This window comes from Oncorhynchus nerka, linkage group LG8 (genome assembly GCF_034236695.1).
Source record: "Oncorhynchus nerka isolate Pitt River linkage group LG8, Oner_Uvic_2.0, whole genome shotgun sequence".
NCBI classification, from domain to species: domain Eukaryota; kingdom Metazoa; phylum Chordata; class Actinopteri; order Salmoniformes; family Salmonidae; genus Oncorhynchus; species Oncorhynchus nerka.
In genome coordinates this window covers 17,458,588-17,473,590 of record NC_088403.1, presented here as the reverse complement: position 1 = coordinate 17,473,590, position 15,003 = coordinate 17,458,588, and the positions used below count along the sequence as shown (strand labels likewise).

Sequence of the window (15,003 nt, the reverse complement as noted above, 5' to 3'; positions counted from 1 at the left end):
TCTCGCTCTCTCTCTCTCTCTCTCTCTCGCTCTCTCTCTCTCTCTCTCTCTCTCTCTCTCTCTCGCCCTCTCTCTCTCTCTCTCTCGCGCCTCTCTCTCTCTCTCTCGCTCTCTCGCTCCCGTCTCGCTCTCTCTCTCTCTCTCGCCGTCTCTCTCTCTCTGTCTCTCTCGCTGTCTCTCTCTCGCTGTCTCTCTCTCTCTCGCTCGCTCTCTCTCTCGTCTCTCTCGCTCTCTCTCGCTGTCTCGCTCTCTCTCTCTCTCTCTCTCGCTCTCTCTCGCTGTCTCTCTCGCCGCTCTCTCGCTCTCTCTCGCTCTCTCGCTCTCTCTCTCTCTCGCTCTCTCTCTCGCTCGCTCGTCTCTCTCTCGCTCTCTCTCGCTCTCTCCCTCTCTCTCTCGCTCTCTCTCTCGCCCTCTCTCTCTCTCTCGCTCGCCTCTCTCTCTCTCGCCCTCTCTCGCTCTCTCTCGCCTCTCTCTCTCTCTCTCTCTCTCGTCTCTCTCTCTCTCTCTCTGCCGTCTCTCTCTCTCTCTCGCTCTCTCTCTCTCTCTCGCCTCTCTCTCTCTCTCTCGCGCCCTCTCTCTCTCTCGCGCCTCTCTCGCCCTCTCTCTCTCTCGCGCCCTCTCTCTCGCTCTCTCGCGCCCTCTCTCTCGCTCCTCTCTCTCTCTCTCCGCCTCTCTCTCCTCTCTCGTCTCTCTCTCTCTCTCTCTCTCGCTCCTCTCTCTCTCTCGCGCCTCTCTCTCGCCCTCTCTCTCTCTCGCTCCTCTCTCTCTCGCGCCGTCTCTCGCTCTCTCGCCCTCTCTCTCGCGCTCGTCTCTCTCTCTCGCCCTCTCGCTCTCGCGCGCCGTCTCTCTCTCTCTCGCGCGCTCTCTCTCTCTCTCTCGCCCTCTCTCTCTCTCTCGCCGCTCTCTCTCTCTCGCCCTCTCTCTCTCTCTCTCTCTCTCTCCTCTCTCTCTCTCTCGCGCCTCTCTCTCTCTCTCTCGCGCCCTCTCTCTCTCGCTCCGCTCTCTCTCGCTCTCTCTCTCTCTCTCTCTCTCTCTCTCCTCTCTCGCTCTCTCTCGCGCTCTCTCTCGCTCTCTCTCGCTCTCTCTCGCGTCTCCTCTCTCTCGCGTCCTCTCTCGCTCTCTCTCTCGCGCCTCTCTCGCTCTCTCGCTGCGCCGTCTCTCTCTCGCTCTCGCGCGCCGTCTCTCTCGCTCTCTCTCTCGCGCCCTCTCGCTCTCTCTCGCGCGCCTCTCTCTCTCGCGCGCCCTCTCTCTCGCGCGCCCTCTCTCTCGCGCCCTCTCTCTCTCGCTCTCGCGCGCCCTCTCGCTCTCGCGCGCCCTCTCGCTCTCGCGCGCCCTCTCGCTCTCGCGCGCCCTCTCGCTCTCGCGCGCCCTCTCGCTCTCGCGCGCCCTCTCGCTCTCGCTCTCGCGCCCTCTCGCTCTCTCTCTCTCGCGCCCTCTCGCTCTCTCGCCCCTCTCGCTCTCGCGCGCCCTCTCGCTCTCTCTCGCTCTCGCGCGCCCTCTCTCTCTCTCGCGCGCCCTCTCTCTCTCGCTCGCTCTCTCTCCTCTCTCGCGCGCCCTCTCGCTCTCGCGCGCCCTCTCGCTCTCTCGCGCCCCTCTCGCTCTCGCGCGCCCTCTCTCGCTCTCGCTCTCTCGCCCTCTCTCTCGCTCTCGCTCTCGCCCCCTCTCGCTCTCGCGCGCCCTCTCTCTCTCTCGCGCCCCTCTCTCGCTCTCTCGCGCCCTCTCTCGCTCTCGCGCGCCCTCTCGCTCTCTCGCGCCCTCTCTCTCGCTCTCTCGCGCCTCTCTCTCTCGCTCTCTCGCGCCCTCTCTCGCTCTCGCGCCCCTCTCTCGCTCTCTCGCGCCTCTCTCGCCCTCTCGCGCGCCTCTCTCTCGCTCTCTCTCGCGCCCTCTCTCTCGCTCTCTCGCCCTCTCTCTCTCGCTCTCTCTCGCCCTCTCTCTCCCTCTCTCGCCCTCTCTCTCTCTCTCTCTCTCTCGCGCCCTCTCTCGCTCTCTCGCGCCCTCTCTCTCTCGCTCTCTCGCGCCTCTCTCTCGCTCTCTCGCCCTCTCTCTCGCTCTCTCGCCCTCTCTCTCGCTCTCTCTCTCTCTCTCCCTCTCTCTCTCGCTCTCTCGCCCCTCTCTCTCGCCCTCTCTCGCTCTCTCTCGCCCTCTCTCTCGCTCTCTCGCGCCCTCTCTCTCGCCCTCTCTCGCCCTCTCTCGCCCTCTCTCTCGCCCTCTCTCGCCCTCTCTCTCGCCCTCTCTCGCCCTCTCTCTCGCCCTCTCTCTCGCTCTCGCGCCCTCTCTCGCGCTCTCTCTCCTCTCTCTCTCTCTCTCGCCCTCTCTCTCGCTCTCTCCCCTCTCTCTCGCTCTCTCGCGCCTCTCTCTCTCTCTCGCCCTCTCTCTCTCTCTCGCGCTCTCTCGCTCTCTCTCTCTCTCGCTCTCTCTCTCGCCCTCTCTCTCGCTCTCTCGCGCCCTCTCTCTCGCTCTCTCTCGCCCTCTCTCTCGCTCTCTCTCGCCCTCTCTCTCGCTCTCTCGCCCCTCTCTCGCCCTCTCTCGCCCTCTCTCTCTCGCTCTCTCTCGCCCTCTCTCTCGCCCTCTCTCGCCCCTCTCTCGCCCTCTCTCGCGCTCTCTCTGCCCCTCTCTCGCCCTCTCTCTCGCCCTCTCTCGCCCTCTCGCGCCCTCTCTCTCGCCCTCTCTCGCTCTCTCTCGCCCTCTCTCGCTCTCTCGCCCTCTCTCTCTCTCTCGCGCCGTCTCTCTCTCGCCTCTCTCTCTCTCGCCCTCTCTCTCTCTCGCCCTCTCTCGCCCTCTCGCCCTCTCTCTCGCCTCTCTCTCGCTCTCTCTCGCCCTCTCTCTCTCGCTCTCTCTCGCTCTCTCGCGCCCTCTCTCGCTCTCTCGCGCCCTCTCTCTCGCCCTCTCTCGCTCTCTCGCGCCCTCTCTCTCGCTCTCTCTCGCCCTCTCTCTCGCCCTCTCTCGCTCTCTCGCGCCCCTCTCTCGCTCTCTCTCGCCCTCTCGCCTCTCTCGCTCTCTCGCGCCCTCTCTCTCTCGCGCGCCGTCTCTCTCTCGCTGTCTCTCTCTCTCTGCTCTCTCTCTCTCGCGCCCTCTCTCTCGCGCGCCGTCTCTCTCTCGCGCCGTCTCTCTCTCGCTCTCTCTCTCTCGCTCTCTCTCTCTCGCGCCGTCTCTCTCTCGCGCGCCCTCTCTCTCGCCTCTCGCTCTCGCTCTCGCTCTCGCGCGCCTCTCTCTCGCGCCTCTCGCTCTCTCTCTCGCGCCCTCTCTCTCGCCCTCTCTCTCGCCCTCTCGCGCTCTCTCTCGCTCTCTCGCCCTCTCTCGCCCTCTCTCGCTCTCTCTCGCTCTCTCTCGCCCTCTCTCGCGCGCTCGTCTCTCTCTCGCCTCTCTCTCTCTCTCGCTCTCTCCGCCCTCTCTCTCGCCCTCTCTCGCTCTCTCGCGCCCTCTCTCGCTCTCTCGCGCCCTCTCTCTCGCCCTCTCTCGCTCTCTCGCGCCCTCTCTCTCGCCCTCTCTCGCTCTCTCGCGCCCTCTCTCTCGCCCTCTCTCGCTCTCTCGCGCCCTCTCTCTCGCTCTCTCTCGCCCTCTCTCCCCTCTCTCTCGCCCTCTCTCTCCCTCTCCCCTCTCTCGCCCCTCTCTCTCGCCGTCTCTCTCTCGCGCGCCGTCTCTCTCTCGCTCTCTCTCTCTCGCGCCCTCTCTCTCGCGCCCTCTCTCTCTCGCGCCGTCTCTCTCTCGCCCTCTCTCTCGCTCTCTCGCGCCCTCTCTCTCGCCGTCTCTCTCTCGCGCGCCGTCTCCTCTCTCTCGCTCTCTCGCCGTCTCCTCTCTCTCGCTCTCTCGTCTCTCTCGCTCTCTCTCTGCGCGCCGTCTCTCTCGCTCTCTCTCTCGCCCGTCTCTCTCGCTCTCTCTCGCTCGCCCCTCTCTCTCGCTCTCTCTCGCGCGCCGTCTCTCTCGCTCTCTCTCGCGCGCCGTCTCTCTCGCTCTCTCTCGCGCGCGCCGTCTCTCTCGCTCTCTCTCGCGCCGTCTCTCTCTCTCGCGCGCCGTCTCTCTCGCGCGCCGTCTCTCTCTCTCGCGCCTCTCTCCTCTCTCTCGCGCCCGTCTCTCTCTCTCTCTCGCGCCGTCTCTCTCTCGCGCGCCGTCTCTCTCTCGCGCGCCGTCTCTCTCTCTCGCGCCGTCTCTCTCTCGCGCGCCGTCTCTCTCTCGCGCGCCTCTCTCTCGCCGTCTCTCTCTCTCGCGCGCCCTCTCGCTCTCGCGCGCCGTCTCGCTCTCGCGCGCCGTCTCGCTCTCGCGCGCCGTCTCGCGCGCCTCTCGCTCTCGCGCCCTCTCGCTCTCTCTCTCGCGCCCGTCTCCTCTCGCCCTCTCTCGCTCTCTCGCGCCCTCTCGCTCTCTCGCGCCCTCTCTCGCTCTCTCTCGCCCTCTCTCGCTCTCTCTGCGCCCTCTCTCGCTCTCTCGCGCCCTCTCTCGCCCTCTCTCTCTCTCGCGCGCCCTCTCGCTCTCGCGCGCTCTCTCGCCCTCTCTCTCGCCCTCTCTCGCTCTCTCGCGCCTCTCTCGCTCTCTCGCGCCCTCTCTCTCTCTCGCCCTCTCGCTCTCTCGCGCCCTCTCTCGCTCTCTCGCGCCCTCTCTCGCTCTCGCGCGCCCTCTCTCTCGCTCTCTCGCGCCCCCTCTCTCGCCCTCTCGCCCTCTCTCGCTCTCGCGCCCTCTCGCGCCCTCTCTCTCGCCCTCTCTCTCGCCGTCTCTCTCTCTCGCTCTCTCTCGCTCTCTCTCGCGCCCTCTCTCTCGCCCTCTCTCTCTCTCGCGCCCTCTCTCTCGCGCGCCCTCTCTCTCTCGCCCTCTCTCTCTCGCCCCTCTCTCTCGCCCGCTCTCTCTCTCGCGCCCTCTCTCTCTCTCTCCTCTCTCGCGCCTCTCTCGCGCCCCTCTCTCGCTCTCGCGCCCTCTCTCTCTCTCTCGCGCCCTCTCTCTCGCCCTCTCTCGCTCTCTCGCCCTCTCTCGCTCTCTCTCTCTCTCGCTCTCTCTCCTTCTCGCTCTCGCCCTTGCTCCCCCCCCCCCGCTCTATCCCCTCTCTCCCACCGCTCTTTTGCGGTTTCGCTCTCTCTCCCCCCTTTCTCTTGCGGTCGCGCTCTCTGAGGTTCTGGTCAGTACTCTGTAGTCTAGTAGGAAGACCTGGGGTGTATTCATTACCTCTTGCATCGGAAACTGTTTAAGAACCAAACGGAAACTAACAGAAGAACTTGGAGGGATGTACCTTAATTTGTCCAATAGAAACTTTAGTTTTGGTTGCAAAACATTTTCCGTTGACAGTAAACGTTTTGGCAACAGAATGGGTGTAAAGATTAAACTCATGTTGATTTATATTGTGGATGAAGAGTGATGAGTCTCACTACTGTGTTCTCTCTAGGCCTGGTGATGTCTGCCATCACAGTCATCATCCTGGTGGTGTTGTTTGTGGTGGACACCTTCTGGGTGCAGGGCCTGCCCTGGCACAAGGACTGCACACCCATCTACATCCAGTTCTTCGTCAAGTTCTTCATCATCGGCGTCACCGTGCTGGTGGTGGCCGTCCCCGAGGGTCTTCCCCTGGCCGTTACCATCTCCCTGGCCTACTCCGTCAAAGTAGGTTCCCCTTCCGCCTCAGGGTCTGCGGCAAAAGCACTATACCAGACAATAAGCCATTTTATTGGTTGTAGTTGTCTGAATATGGAGTGTCTGTCAGGGCTGTGAATATATGGAGTAAATATAAAGATTAGCTGGCTACTCACTAGCACGTAGGCTTGTGCTTGAGATTGTTTATGAGACCTGTGTTGGGTTTCTATAATGCCTGTTGTAAGAAGTTAGTCATTATTAGTGGATGTGCATTATGCATGGTTCTTTTATTTATTTATATATATTTATTTATTTTTTTACCTTTATTTAACTAGGCAAGACAGTTAAAGAACATATTCTTATTTACAATGACGGACTTGTTCAGGGGCAGAACGACAGATTTGTACCTTGTCAGCTCAGGGATTCGATCTTGCAACCCTGTCCTTCTGGTTACATTTGTTACAAAAATGGCAATTTCATAGACTTGAAAGCCGTGATTATTGCAAAAAAAGCAAGGTTAACTATTTGTATTAAATAATTAGTGGGTGTTATGGTTGTGGAAGGCTTATATTTAGCTTAGGTATCATTAGATTATTCCTGACTGTTTGAAATGCAGTGTATTGAAGACCAAGCTTATTTAGAGAAAATTGTATTTTTTTTCATCAAACATCTCATTCCAAAATCATGGGCATTCATATGGAGTTGGTCCCCCCTTTGCTGCTATAACAGCCTCTACTCTTCTGGGAAGGCATTCCACTAGATTTTGGAACATTGCTGCGGGGACTTGCTTCCGTTCAGCCACAAGCGCTAGTGAGGTCTGGCACTGATGTTGGGTGATTTAGGTCTGTCTCCCAGTTGGCATTCCAATTCATCCCAAATGTGTTCGATCAGTGCTTTGTGCAGGCCAGTTAAGTTCTTCCACACCGATCTCAACAAACCATTTCTGTATGGACCCCGCTTTGCATGGGGTTGTTGTAATGCTGAAACCGGAAAGGGCCTTCCCCAAACTGTTGGAAGCACAGAATCATATCGAATGTCATTGTATGCTGTCACATTAAGATTTCCCTTCACTGGAACTAAGTGGCCTAGCCCAAACCATGAAAAACAGCCCCAGAACATTATTCTTCCTCCACCAAACTTTACAGTTAGCACTATGTATTCGGGCAGGTAGCGTTCTCCTGGCATTCACCAAACCCAGATTAATCCGTCGGACTGCTAGATGGTGAAGCGTGATTCATCACTCCAGAGAACGCATTTCCACTGCTCCGGAGTCCAATGGCGGCAAGCTTTACACCACTCCAGCCAACGCTTGGCATTGGGCATGGTGACCTTAGGCATGTGTGCGGCTGCTCAGCCATGGAAACCCATTTCATGGAGCTCCCGACTAACCGTTCTTGTGCTGACGTTGCTTCCAGAGGTAGTTTGGAACTTGGTAGTGAGTGTTGCAACCGAGGACAGATGCTTTTTACGCACTTCAGCACTCTGCGCTCCCGTTCTGTGAGCATATGTGGCCTACCACTTCGTGGCTGAGCCGTTGTTTCTCCTAGACGTTTCCACTTCACAATAACAGCACTTACAGTTGACCGGGGCAGCACTAGCAGGGCAGAAATTTGATGAACTGAAAGGTGGCATCCTATGACGGTGCCACGTTGAAAGTCAATGAGCTCTTCAGTAAGACCATTCTACTGTCAATGTTTGTCTATGGAGATTGCATGGCTCTGTGCTCGATTTTATACACCTGTCAGCAACATTTGTGGCTGAAATAGCAGAATACACAAATTTGAAGGTGTATCAACATACCTTTATATATATATATATATATATATATAGTGTATATCATGACTTACCCATAAGTTTGAAAACATATCGCCCAGCCATTGTGGCTGTGCAAGGTTACAATTCATCAGTTAACTTCCTGGTGTAGCTTTTTACCGCGAGCAGTGTGAATAGACCCACACTGCCAATGAGCTTTACCTGTTAACTCAAGCTTCATTCGCTTACATAGTAGGTTAGCCCTCAGTCAGTTAGCCCTTCACTTAGCTAAGACTGTAGCTTTAAGAGGCTAGCCTTCCATGATACATTAAAGCCAGTTGGCTGTGTCATGATCCTTCTAACTGGAGTTGTTGGGCCAATAGGTTGATTAGTAATGTCAGTAGTAGACCCTAGCCCTGGAAGACTAGTATCTAAGGCATTATCCAGCCCACTCACACCACTGTAGACTTAGAAGCTACAGCAGCTTTTGATGCAGAGGAGAGGATACCACTGCAGTACTGTTGAATGGAAAAGCTTAGTTAAACCGTCCCTTTCTATTTTTAGGCTTTTGACCCCCTTCAGCAGCTCATATTTACCTTCTGCAGCTCATATTTAATTCAATGACCTTTTTCATGATGTCTCCCCTTCTCCCCCCCCTGTCTTCTTCCTAACAGAAAATGATGAAAGACAACAACCTGGTGCGTCACCTGGACGCCTGTGAGACCATGGGCAACGCTACGGCCATCTGCTCGGACAAGACGGGCACGCTGACCATGAACCGCATGACGGTGGTGCAGGCCTACGTGGCCGACAAGCACTACCGCAACGTGCCTGAGCCCCAGCTCATCCCCGCCTCCATCATGGACATCCTTGTCCTGGGCATCAGCGTCAACAGCGCCTACACCACCAACATTATGGTGAGGGAGGTTGCCTCGAGAAATGGTGTACTGCACAGGCGTGTGTGTGCGCTATCGATGTGCAGTCACTGATGGGTTTAGAATAGATGTTGTTGATGATTAAATGTGGGGTAGGAGTTTTGCTTGTAAATGTCATGTCAGTAACAAATCACTAGTATGAGATGACTGAATGTGCTGTTAATAGTCTCCAACATGACCTGGGTCCTAATCATTAGGCCATGGAATGGCAAGTACAGACGGTACCTCCTCATTGCACTCCGTTTGGTACCGGTTTCTTCTGTTTTGTGCCAACTGAACACGACCCTTACGTGATACTTGGTGTGTCTCTCTCTGTAACCAGTCTCCGGAGAAGGAAGGTGGTCTGCCGCGCCAAGTGGGCAACAAAACCGAATGTGCCTTGCTGGGCTTCGCTAATGACCTGAAGCGTGACTACCAGGCCATCCGCAACGAGATCCCTGAGGAGAAGCTCTACAAGGTCTACACCTTCAACTCCTGCAGGAAGTCCATGAGCACCGTGCTGAAGAACGCCGACGGGAGCTTCCGCATGTTCAGCAAGGGAGCCTCTGAGATCCTCCTCAAGAAGTAGGTTTGGGTTTCAAGCTAAATCAAGCTGCTCTCAGTATTCGGTGTGGGGTGAATCTTAACTAGTCAGACATTGATATCAATGGTAAACTAAGTGTAAATTGGTGTACGTCTAAGTCCCTGTATGGATTATATGGTCCTGTGGGGCTCAGTTGAAAAGAGCGTTGTGCTAGCAATGCCAAGGTTGTTGGTTCAATTTCCACATGGATCACACACATACTAAAATGTATGCATTCAGTAAGTTAGTTTGGACTACCGGGTCTGCTAAGTGGCATATATACCCAATGATATTCTATACCGATAGTGTACAAGATATCACCTCATACAAACATGGAACACCTTTGGTTTTGTAGTGGATGGCACACAATTAGTAGAGCACTAAGCACCTCTCATTCAAAGAGCTTAACATGGGTTCTAGGTGGCCAGGCAGGCTTGCAAAGGAATTGTTTTCGGCTTAGGCGCTAAGTAGTTCAAGTGCATCCCACCAAGCCCCTTAACATAGCTTCTTAAAAACAGGCCCGGAGAAATTAGTGTAAGCCTCCCAAATGGCTCTAAACATGCCTCCTTTTTACCCACCTATAGGGTCTGGTCAAATGTAATGCACTATGTAGGGATTAGGGTGCCGTTTGGGACGAAGTCAGAGAAACAGGCTTCCTGCTGTGTGTTATCACATCGCTGGGTCTAACCAAACACACCCGTCTGTTGCTCCCTCTCTCGCCCTGTCCCTCTCTCGCTCTTTCCCCCACCACCAGGTGTTCTAAGCTCCTGACGGCGAGCGGCGAGACCAAGGTGTTTCGTCCCCGGGACAGAGAGGACATGGTGAAGAAGGTGATTGAGCCCATGGCCTCAGAGGGCCTGCGCACCATCTGCCTGGCCTACCGCGACTTCCCTGTCTCGGAGGGCGAGCCTGACTGGGACCAGGAGAACGACATCCTCACCAGCCTGACCTGTGTATGTGTGGTGGGCATCGAGGACCCAGTCAGACCCGAGGTCAGTTTATGGACCACAGTCAAACAAAACAAGCAGACTGACATTAGCAAAGATACAGTGGAGTAATCTGATGTACTTTACCTACCACACACCCGACATGGCTTCTAGGGCATGAGGCTAGTGAAAAGGAAGCAAGCCTCTGCACACAGTTGTATGCAAATGTCAGAGTTATTGTGTTATTGACATTTCCATTGACCCCGAAGTGTGTTCTTATCAGCATAGATATGTGGCATTCAGAGAGGCCACTGACTAGGAACAACTCTGGGTCCTAGTTAATGGTTAATCGCTGTCAGCCTCACACATGGTCTATCAACAGCTCCTGTTATGGTGAAAGTTAGACTCATTGCAACCAGATGGTGTATTGAGGATGACTTGTTCCCTATGGAACAGAAGTGGTTTGCTCGTACAGTGACCTTGCCCCAGACCTGAAGAGCTGAGCCTAGGGTTGAGCTCTGCAAGCTAGGACAGTCCTGCAGCTGTCGGGAAACCCGGATTTCACATTAACATCTCTCTCTCTCCGCCCCTCCAGGTCCCGGATGCAATCAAGAAATGTCAGCGTGCCGGGATCACGGTACGCATGGTAACCGGGGACAACATCAACACGGCCCGCGCCATCGCCACCAAGTGCGGCATCCTGCTGCCCGGAGACGAGTTCCTGTGCATGGAAGGCAAGGAGTTCAACCGACGGATCCGCAACGAGAAGGGAGAGGTGGGTTAAATATATTGTTGTGGCTTTACACCAAAACACAATCAATCGGGTTCATTATCACCAAATAAGAAAGACTTCTTTTCATTTCCCATTGCAAAAGGTTTGAGACCTTTTTCCTTTGCGTGACCTAATGAACACGACCCTGTTTGACATTGTACTTCAGTGTTAATTAACCTAGTAGGGTTAGTTGGCCCTGATGGACTAATGTAATGAGCTAACAACATGGTTGATAGATGAAGAATTGGGGTTGTAGGCTAATTAGTCTAATTTTTCCCTTCTAGATTGAACAAGAGCGCATTGATAAGATCTGGCCAAAACTCCGAGTACTTGCACGATCCTCACCCACCGACAAGCACACATTAGTCAAAGGTACTTCGCTTTGCTCTTTCAGGATGAACATGAAAAATGGCATTTTCACAAGTCACAGTGTCCTGAAATCTGTCATTTCAAATGTGTTATTTGGTCATATTTTTCTCTCTCCCCCCAGGTATCATTGACAGTACGGTCTTAGAACAGAGGCAGGTGGTAGCAGTCACAGGAGACGGCACCAACGACGGGCCCGCCTTGAAGAAAGCTGATGTCGGCTTCGCCATGGTGAGACTCATTTCTCTGCCAGTCCTATCACAAAGTAACATGTTGATACTAGGTGGCTGTAAATGATTGCCCGTACTGTATGGAATCTCATACTGCCCAGATAACCGTGAGTCAGATAACGATCATGATGGAACTTTAATCTGCACTTTTATATGGGGAGTCAAAAACGATGTTGGCATTGTAAACTTAATGGATGTAATTTACTGCATGTTTACAAAGCATCACAATGAATGTAATCATGTGTAAAAAAGAGAAAGATGTGGAACTAAAGTTCAACCAATTTGACTGACTGATAACATCACACTCTGTAGTGACCAATGGCCACCACATATCGGCACATATCAACAGTAACAACAAACGTACTGCACCGCAATTACATGTGTATAGGGCTACGACTACTTGAATATGGAACTCTTGTTTCTCTCACGCATTTTGACTTAATGAGACCGTTATGAGTTGACAGAGGGGTAGACGGGGATATGAGGAATGGTATGAAGGTTTGGAGTGGGGATTGAACCCTTGTCTCCTGGGAGAGAAATATGTGTGTCCAGAGCGGAGGGCTTTAACACTAGACCACGGCTCTGCACAACTTCAATATAGAACTTAATGTGTGTGTGTCACCTGCAGGGTATCGCCGGCACAGACGTGGCCAAGGAGGCATCTGACATCATCCTGACGGACGACAATTTCAGCAGCATCGTCAAGGCGGTGATGTGGGGCCGCAACGTCTACGACAGCATCTCCAAGTTCCTCCAGTTCCAGCTCACCGTTAACGTAGTGGCTGTCATCGTGGCCTTCACCGGCGCCTGCATCACGCAGGTAACACATGAACTAGGGATGGGCACGGTTATGCAGATATCCCACCGGATGGTGCCATTCCATTACTTGGGAGAGTATTCATTTGTAAGAAGAATATAGGCCTATTTTAATAATGAAAAAGATTTGTCTGAAGTTAAATAAAATTGTCTGACATTGCTACATAGCCTACAAGATAGACCATTGGGGCGGCAGGTAGCCTAGTGGTTAGAGCGTTGGGCCAGTAACCGAAAGGTTGCTAGATCGAATCACCAAGCTGACCAGGTAAAAATCTGTCGTTCTGCCCCTGAACAAGGCAGTTAACCCACTGTCCCTAGTCTGTCATTGTAAATAAGAATTTGTTCTTAACTGACTTGACTAGTTAAAGGTTAAATGAGGGGGAAAAATTGCATTATTTATTTTTGAATACAAGTTTTATGACAGTTATGTGAGCACCCGTAAAAAGGACTGGCATGTAGCCTACACATCCGTTTCACCAGATGGTGTGATAGATAAACTATGGCAGCAACAAGTTTGTCTAACTAGCGCATGTCGGTTTGGCTACTTTCTCTCCCTCCATGCCTCACACAGACTCACACACACCTGCTCCTCCCCCACCTTCGGCTGAAACAAGCAGAGCACAGCACCCCAGCTCTGTCGCGTGTTGATATGACTCATTGTATGTGATATGCAGAAACACTAAGCGCTGTGCTCTTGGTTTTGATTTGCATTCAGAGGGGACTAGAGGGTTTGGTTCTTAGGAGCAGCACCAGGATCTATCCTCCCTTAGCTTGAATGGCAAGCTTTGTCACCTATGACTGAAGAGTGTGTGTGTGTATCCACAATGACTGAGGCAGTACAAAATGGAGCAACCAATTTATTCTAATGTATTCCCTTGGATCAGAGCTGCTTTTCAGGTTCTCTGACTAGAGGTAGCAATCATCCGCCCCTATTTGACCTGTTGGTCACAGCAGCCGCCAAATTAGTGCTCATCCAGGCGTAAAACAATGGTAAATGGGCCTGCAATAGAAACGGAACAAACAGCTATTTAAAGCTCCGGGCCTGAGCTGTGTGCATTATCCAACAGTGCTGTAATTTTGAGATAATGAGTGATGAGTGGCTGAGCATTTACTAGAGGGCCACATGGGTCAAGAGACACACACACACACACACTGAATGCTAGTGTAGATGCTAATGTGTTTACCTGTGTGTAGCTAGCCATTCTGCTAGCATGCTAAGCTGCACAATGTATGAAGTTAGCTGCTTTGCTAGCATGCTAAGCTGTCAATGTGTGTATGGACGTATGTAGCTCGCTAGCTCCTCTGCTGGTGTGAAGTGGTTTGCCTCTACTGGAGCCCAAATAGCTCTGGTGAGTCAGCAAGTGGACACCTGTATAGCCGCTTGTGTCATTTCTGAGCAGTGTGTGGGCTACTGAAGTCTTTTAGCTTTCAGTGATCACTGCTCAGGCAGCATTTGCTCTTCGTGTTATGGCCTGCACTTTGAATGCGTTGGTTGGATTTGTGCAGTGTGTCTACAGTCTGACGTTTGGATAGTGTGGAGGATGTTATGTAAGTAGTACTGACTGCATGAGTAATCTGACTCTGTCCTGCTCTCCCCCCTTTCTGTATCTCTCCTCTTTCCACTCCCTTCCCTCTGTCTCCCCCTATCCTTTTCCTACCTCCCTCTCTCCCGCCAGGACTCTCCTCTGAAAGCTGTCCAGATGCTCTGGGTGAACCTGATCATGGACACCTTTGCCTCCCTGGCCCTGGCCACTGAGCCCCCCACTGAGTCTCTACTGCTGAGGAAGCCTTATGGCCGCAACAAGCCCCTCATCTCCCGCACTATGATGAAGAACATCCTTGGCCACGGAGTCTACCAGCTCATCATCATCTTCACCCTACTCTTCGTAGGTAAAGTACTAGAGTGTGTCGGGCGGCAGATAGGCTAGCGGTTAGAGCGTTGGGCCAGTAACCGAAAGGTTGCTTGTTCATATACCTGAGCCGACAAGGTGAAGACCCTGATGATGTGCCCTTGAGCAAGGCACGTAACCTTAATTTGCTCCAGGGGCGTGTACAACGGCTGCAAAACAACACATTTCACTGTCCAATGTCAGATTAACCTCAGTCGGCAGAAGGCTGAGAACGTTTAAGTGAAATTTGCTGATCTTTTGATGTGAAAGAGGTGTTCTGATCTCAATGGGACTACCGCGAGCAGCGGCACAGATATTTTGATGAGCAAGATGCAGCACTTCGCTCTCACACAGTATCTGCACATGTGCAAGGGTTTGTTTTAACGCTGTTAGTGCGTGGTAGCCACCGGACCAAAACAGCGGTGAAGTTGAGCCTTATGCTTCAATGTTCTTAGTAGTTGTGGAAATTGACCCACCATACTGTTTCCTTTCTGCATCTACATCATTCCACAGAGGGCCTAGTGTCTGCAGGTTTGAGTTTTTTCCTTTCAATTAAGACCTAAACAACCAGGTGAGGGGAGTTCCTTACTAATTAGTGACCTTAATTCATCAGTCAAGTACAAGGGAGGAGCAAAAACCCGCAGACACCCTCTGTGAAATGAGTTTGACCGATGATCTAGATAAAATAAAGATATTTCAAAAAGGTAGTGGGTCAACGCTTCACCTCCCCCGTCTCTCTCCTCTCTCCTCCCCCTCCCAGGTGAGCAGATCTTTGACATCGACAGCGGGCGGTATGCACCCCTCCACTCGCCTCCCTCGGAGCACTACACCATTATTTTCAACACCTTCGTCCTCCTGCAGCTCTTCAACGAGATCAACGCCAGAAAGATCCACGGCGAGCGCAACGTCTTCGACGGCATCTTCAACAACCTCATCTTCTGCTCCATCGTCTTTGGCACCTTTATCATCCAGGTAACACTTGGTGTCTAGTGTCTTCAGACTGTAGCATATCTGCTTGCTGGAGTTGCTCACTGCTTTAAACAGACACAATTTAAAAAATATATATGTTTTGGTCATTTAACAGACGCTCTTGTCTAGAGCGACTTATAATTAGTGGATTTGTCTTCAGATGGCTAGGTGAGACAACCACATCACAGTCGTAGGGAGTACATTTTCCCTCATTAAAGTAGTGATCAGCAAATCCA

The 15,003-nt window shown here is 53.3% G+C and overlaps 1 protein-coding gene across 8 annotated transcripts in view; it reads left to right on the top strand.

Annotated features, from left to right (window-relative positions):
• atp2b1a (ATPase plasma membrane Ca2+ transporting 1a) overlaps positions 1 to 15,003 on the top strand; it is an 81,863-nt gene that overhangs the window by 57,466 nt on the left and 9,394 nt on the right. For 7 of the 8 annotated variants that reach the window (XM_065021464.1, XM_065021462.1, XM_065021463.1 and 4 more), the window contains 10 exons: positions 5,366 to 5,580; positions 7,977 to 8,219; positions 8,560 to 8,801; positions 9,554 to 9,791; positions 10,321 to 10,500; positions 10,782 to 10,869; positions 10,988 to 11,094; positions 11,722 to 11,913; positions 13,586 to 13,799; positions 14,559 to 14,770. In XM_065021464.1, the coding sequence (XP_064877536.1) occupies positions 5,366 to 5,580; positions 7,977 to 8,219; positions 8,560 to 8,801; positions 9,554 to 9,791; positions 10,321 to 10,500; positions 10,782 to 10,869; positions 10,988 to 11,094; positions 11,722 to 11,913; positions 13,586 to 13,799; positions 14,559 to 14,770 (1,931 nt within the window). The remainder of the gene's footprint in view (positions 1 to 5,365; positions 5,581 to 7,976; positions 8,220 to 8,559; positions 8,802 to 9,553; positions 9,792 to 10,320; positions 10,501 to 10,781; positions 10,870 to 10,987; positions 11,095 to 11,721; positions 11,914 to 13,585; positions 13,800 to 14,558; positions 14,771 to 15,003) is intronic. The other variant, XM_065021466.1, reaches the window with a different exon arrangement.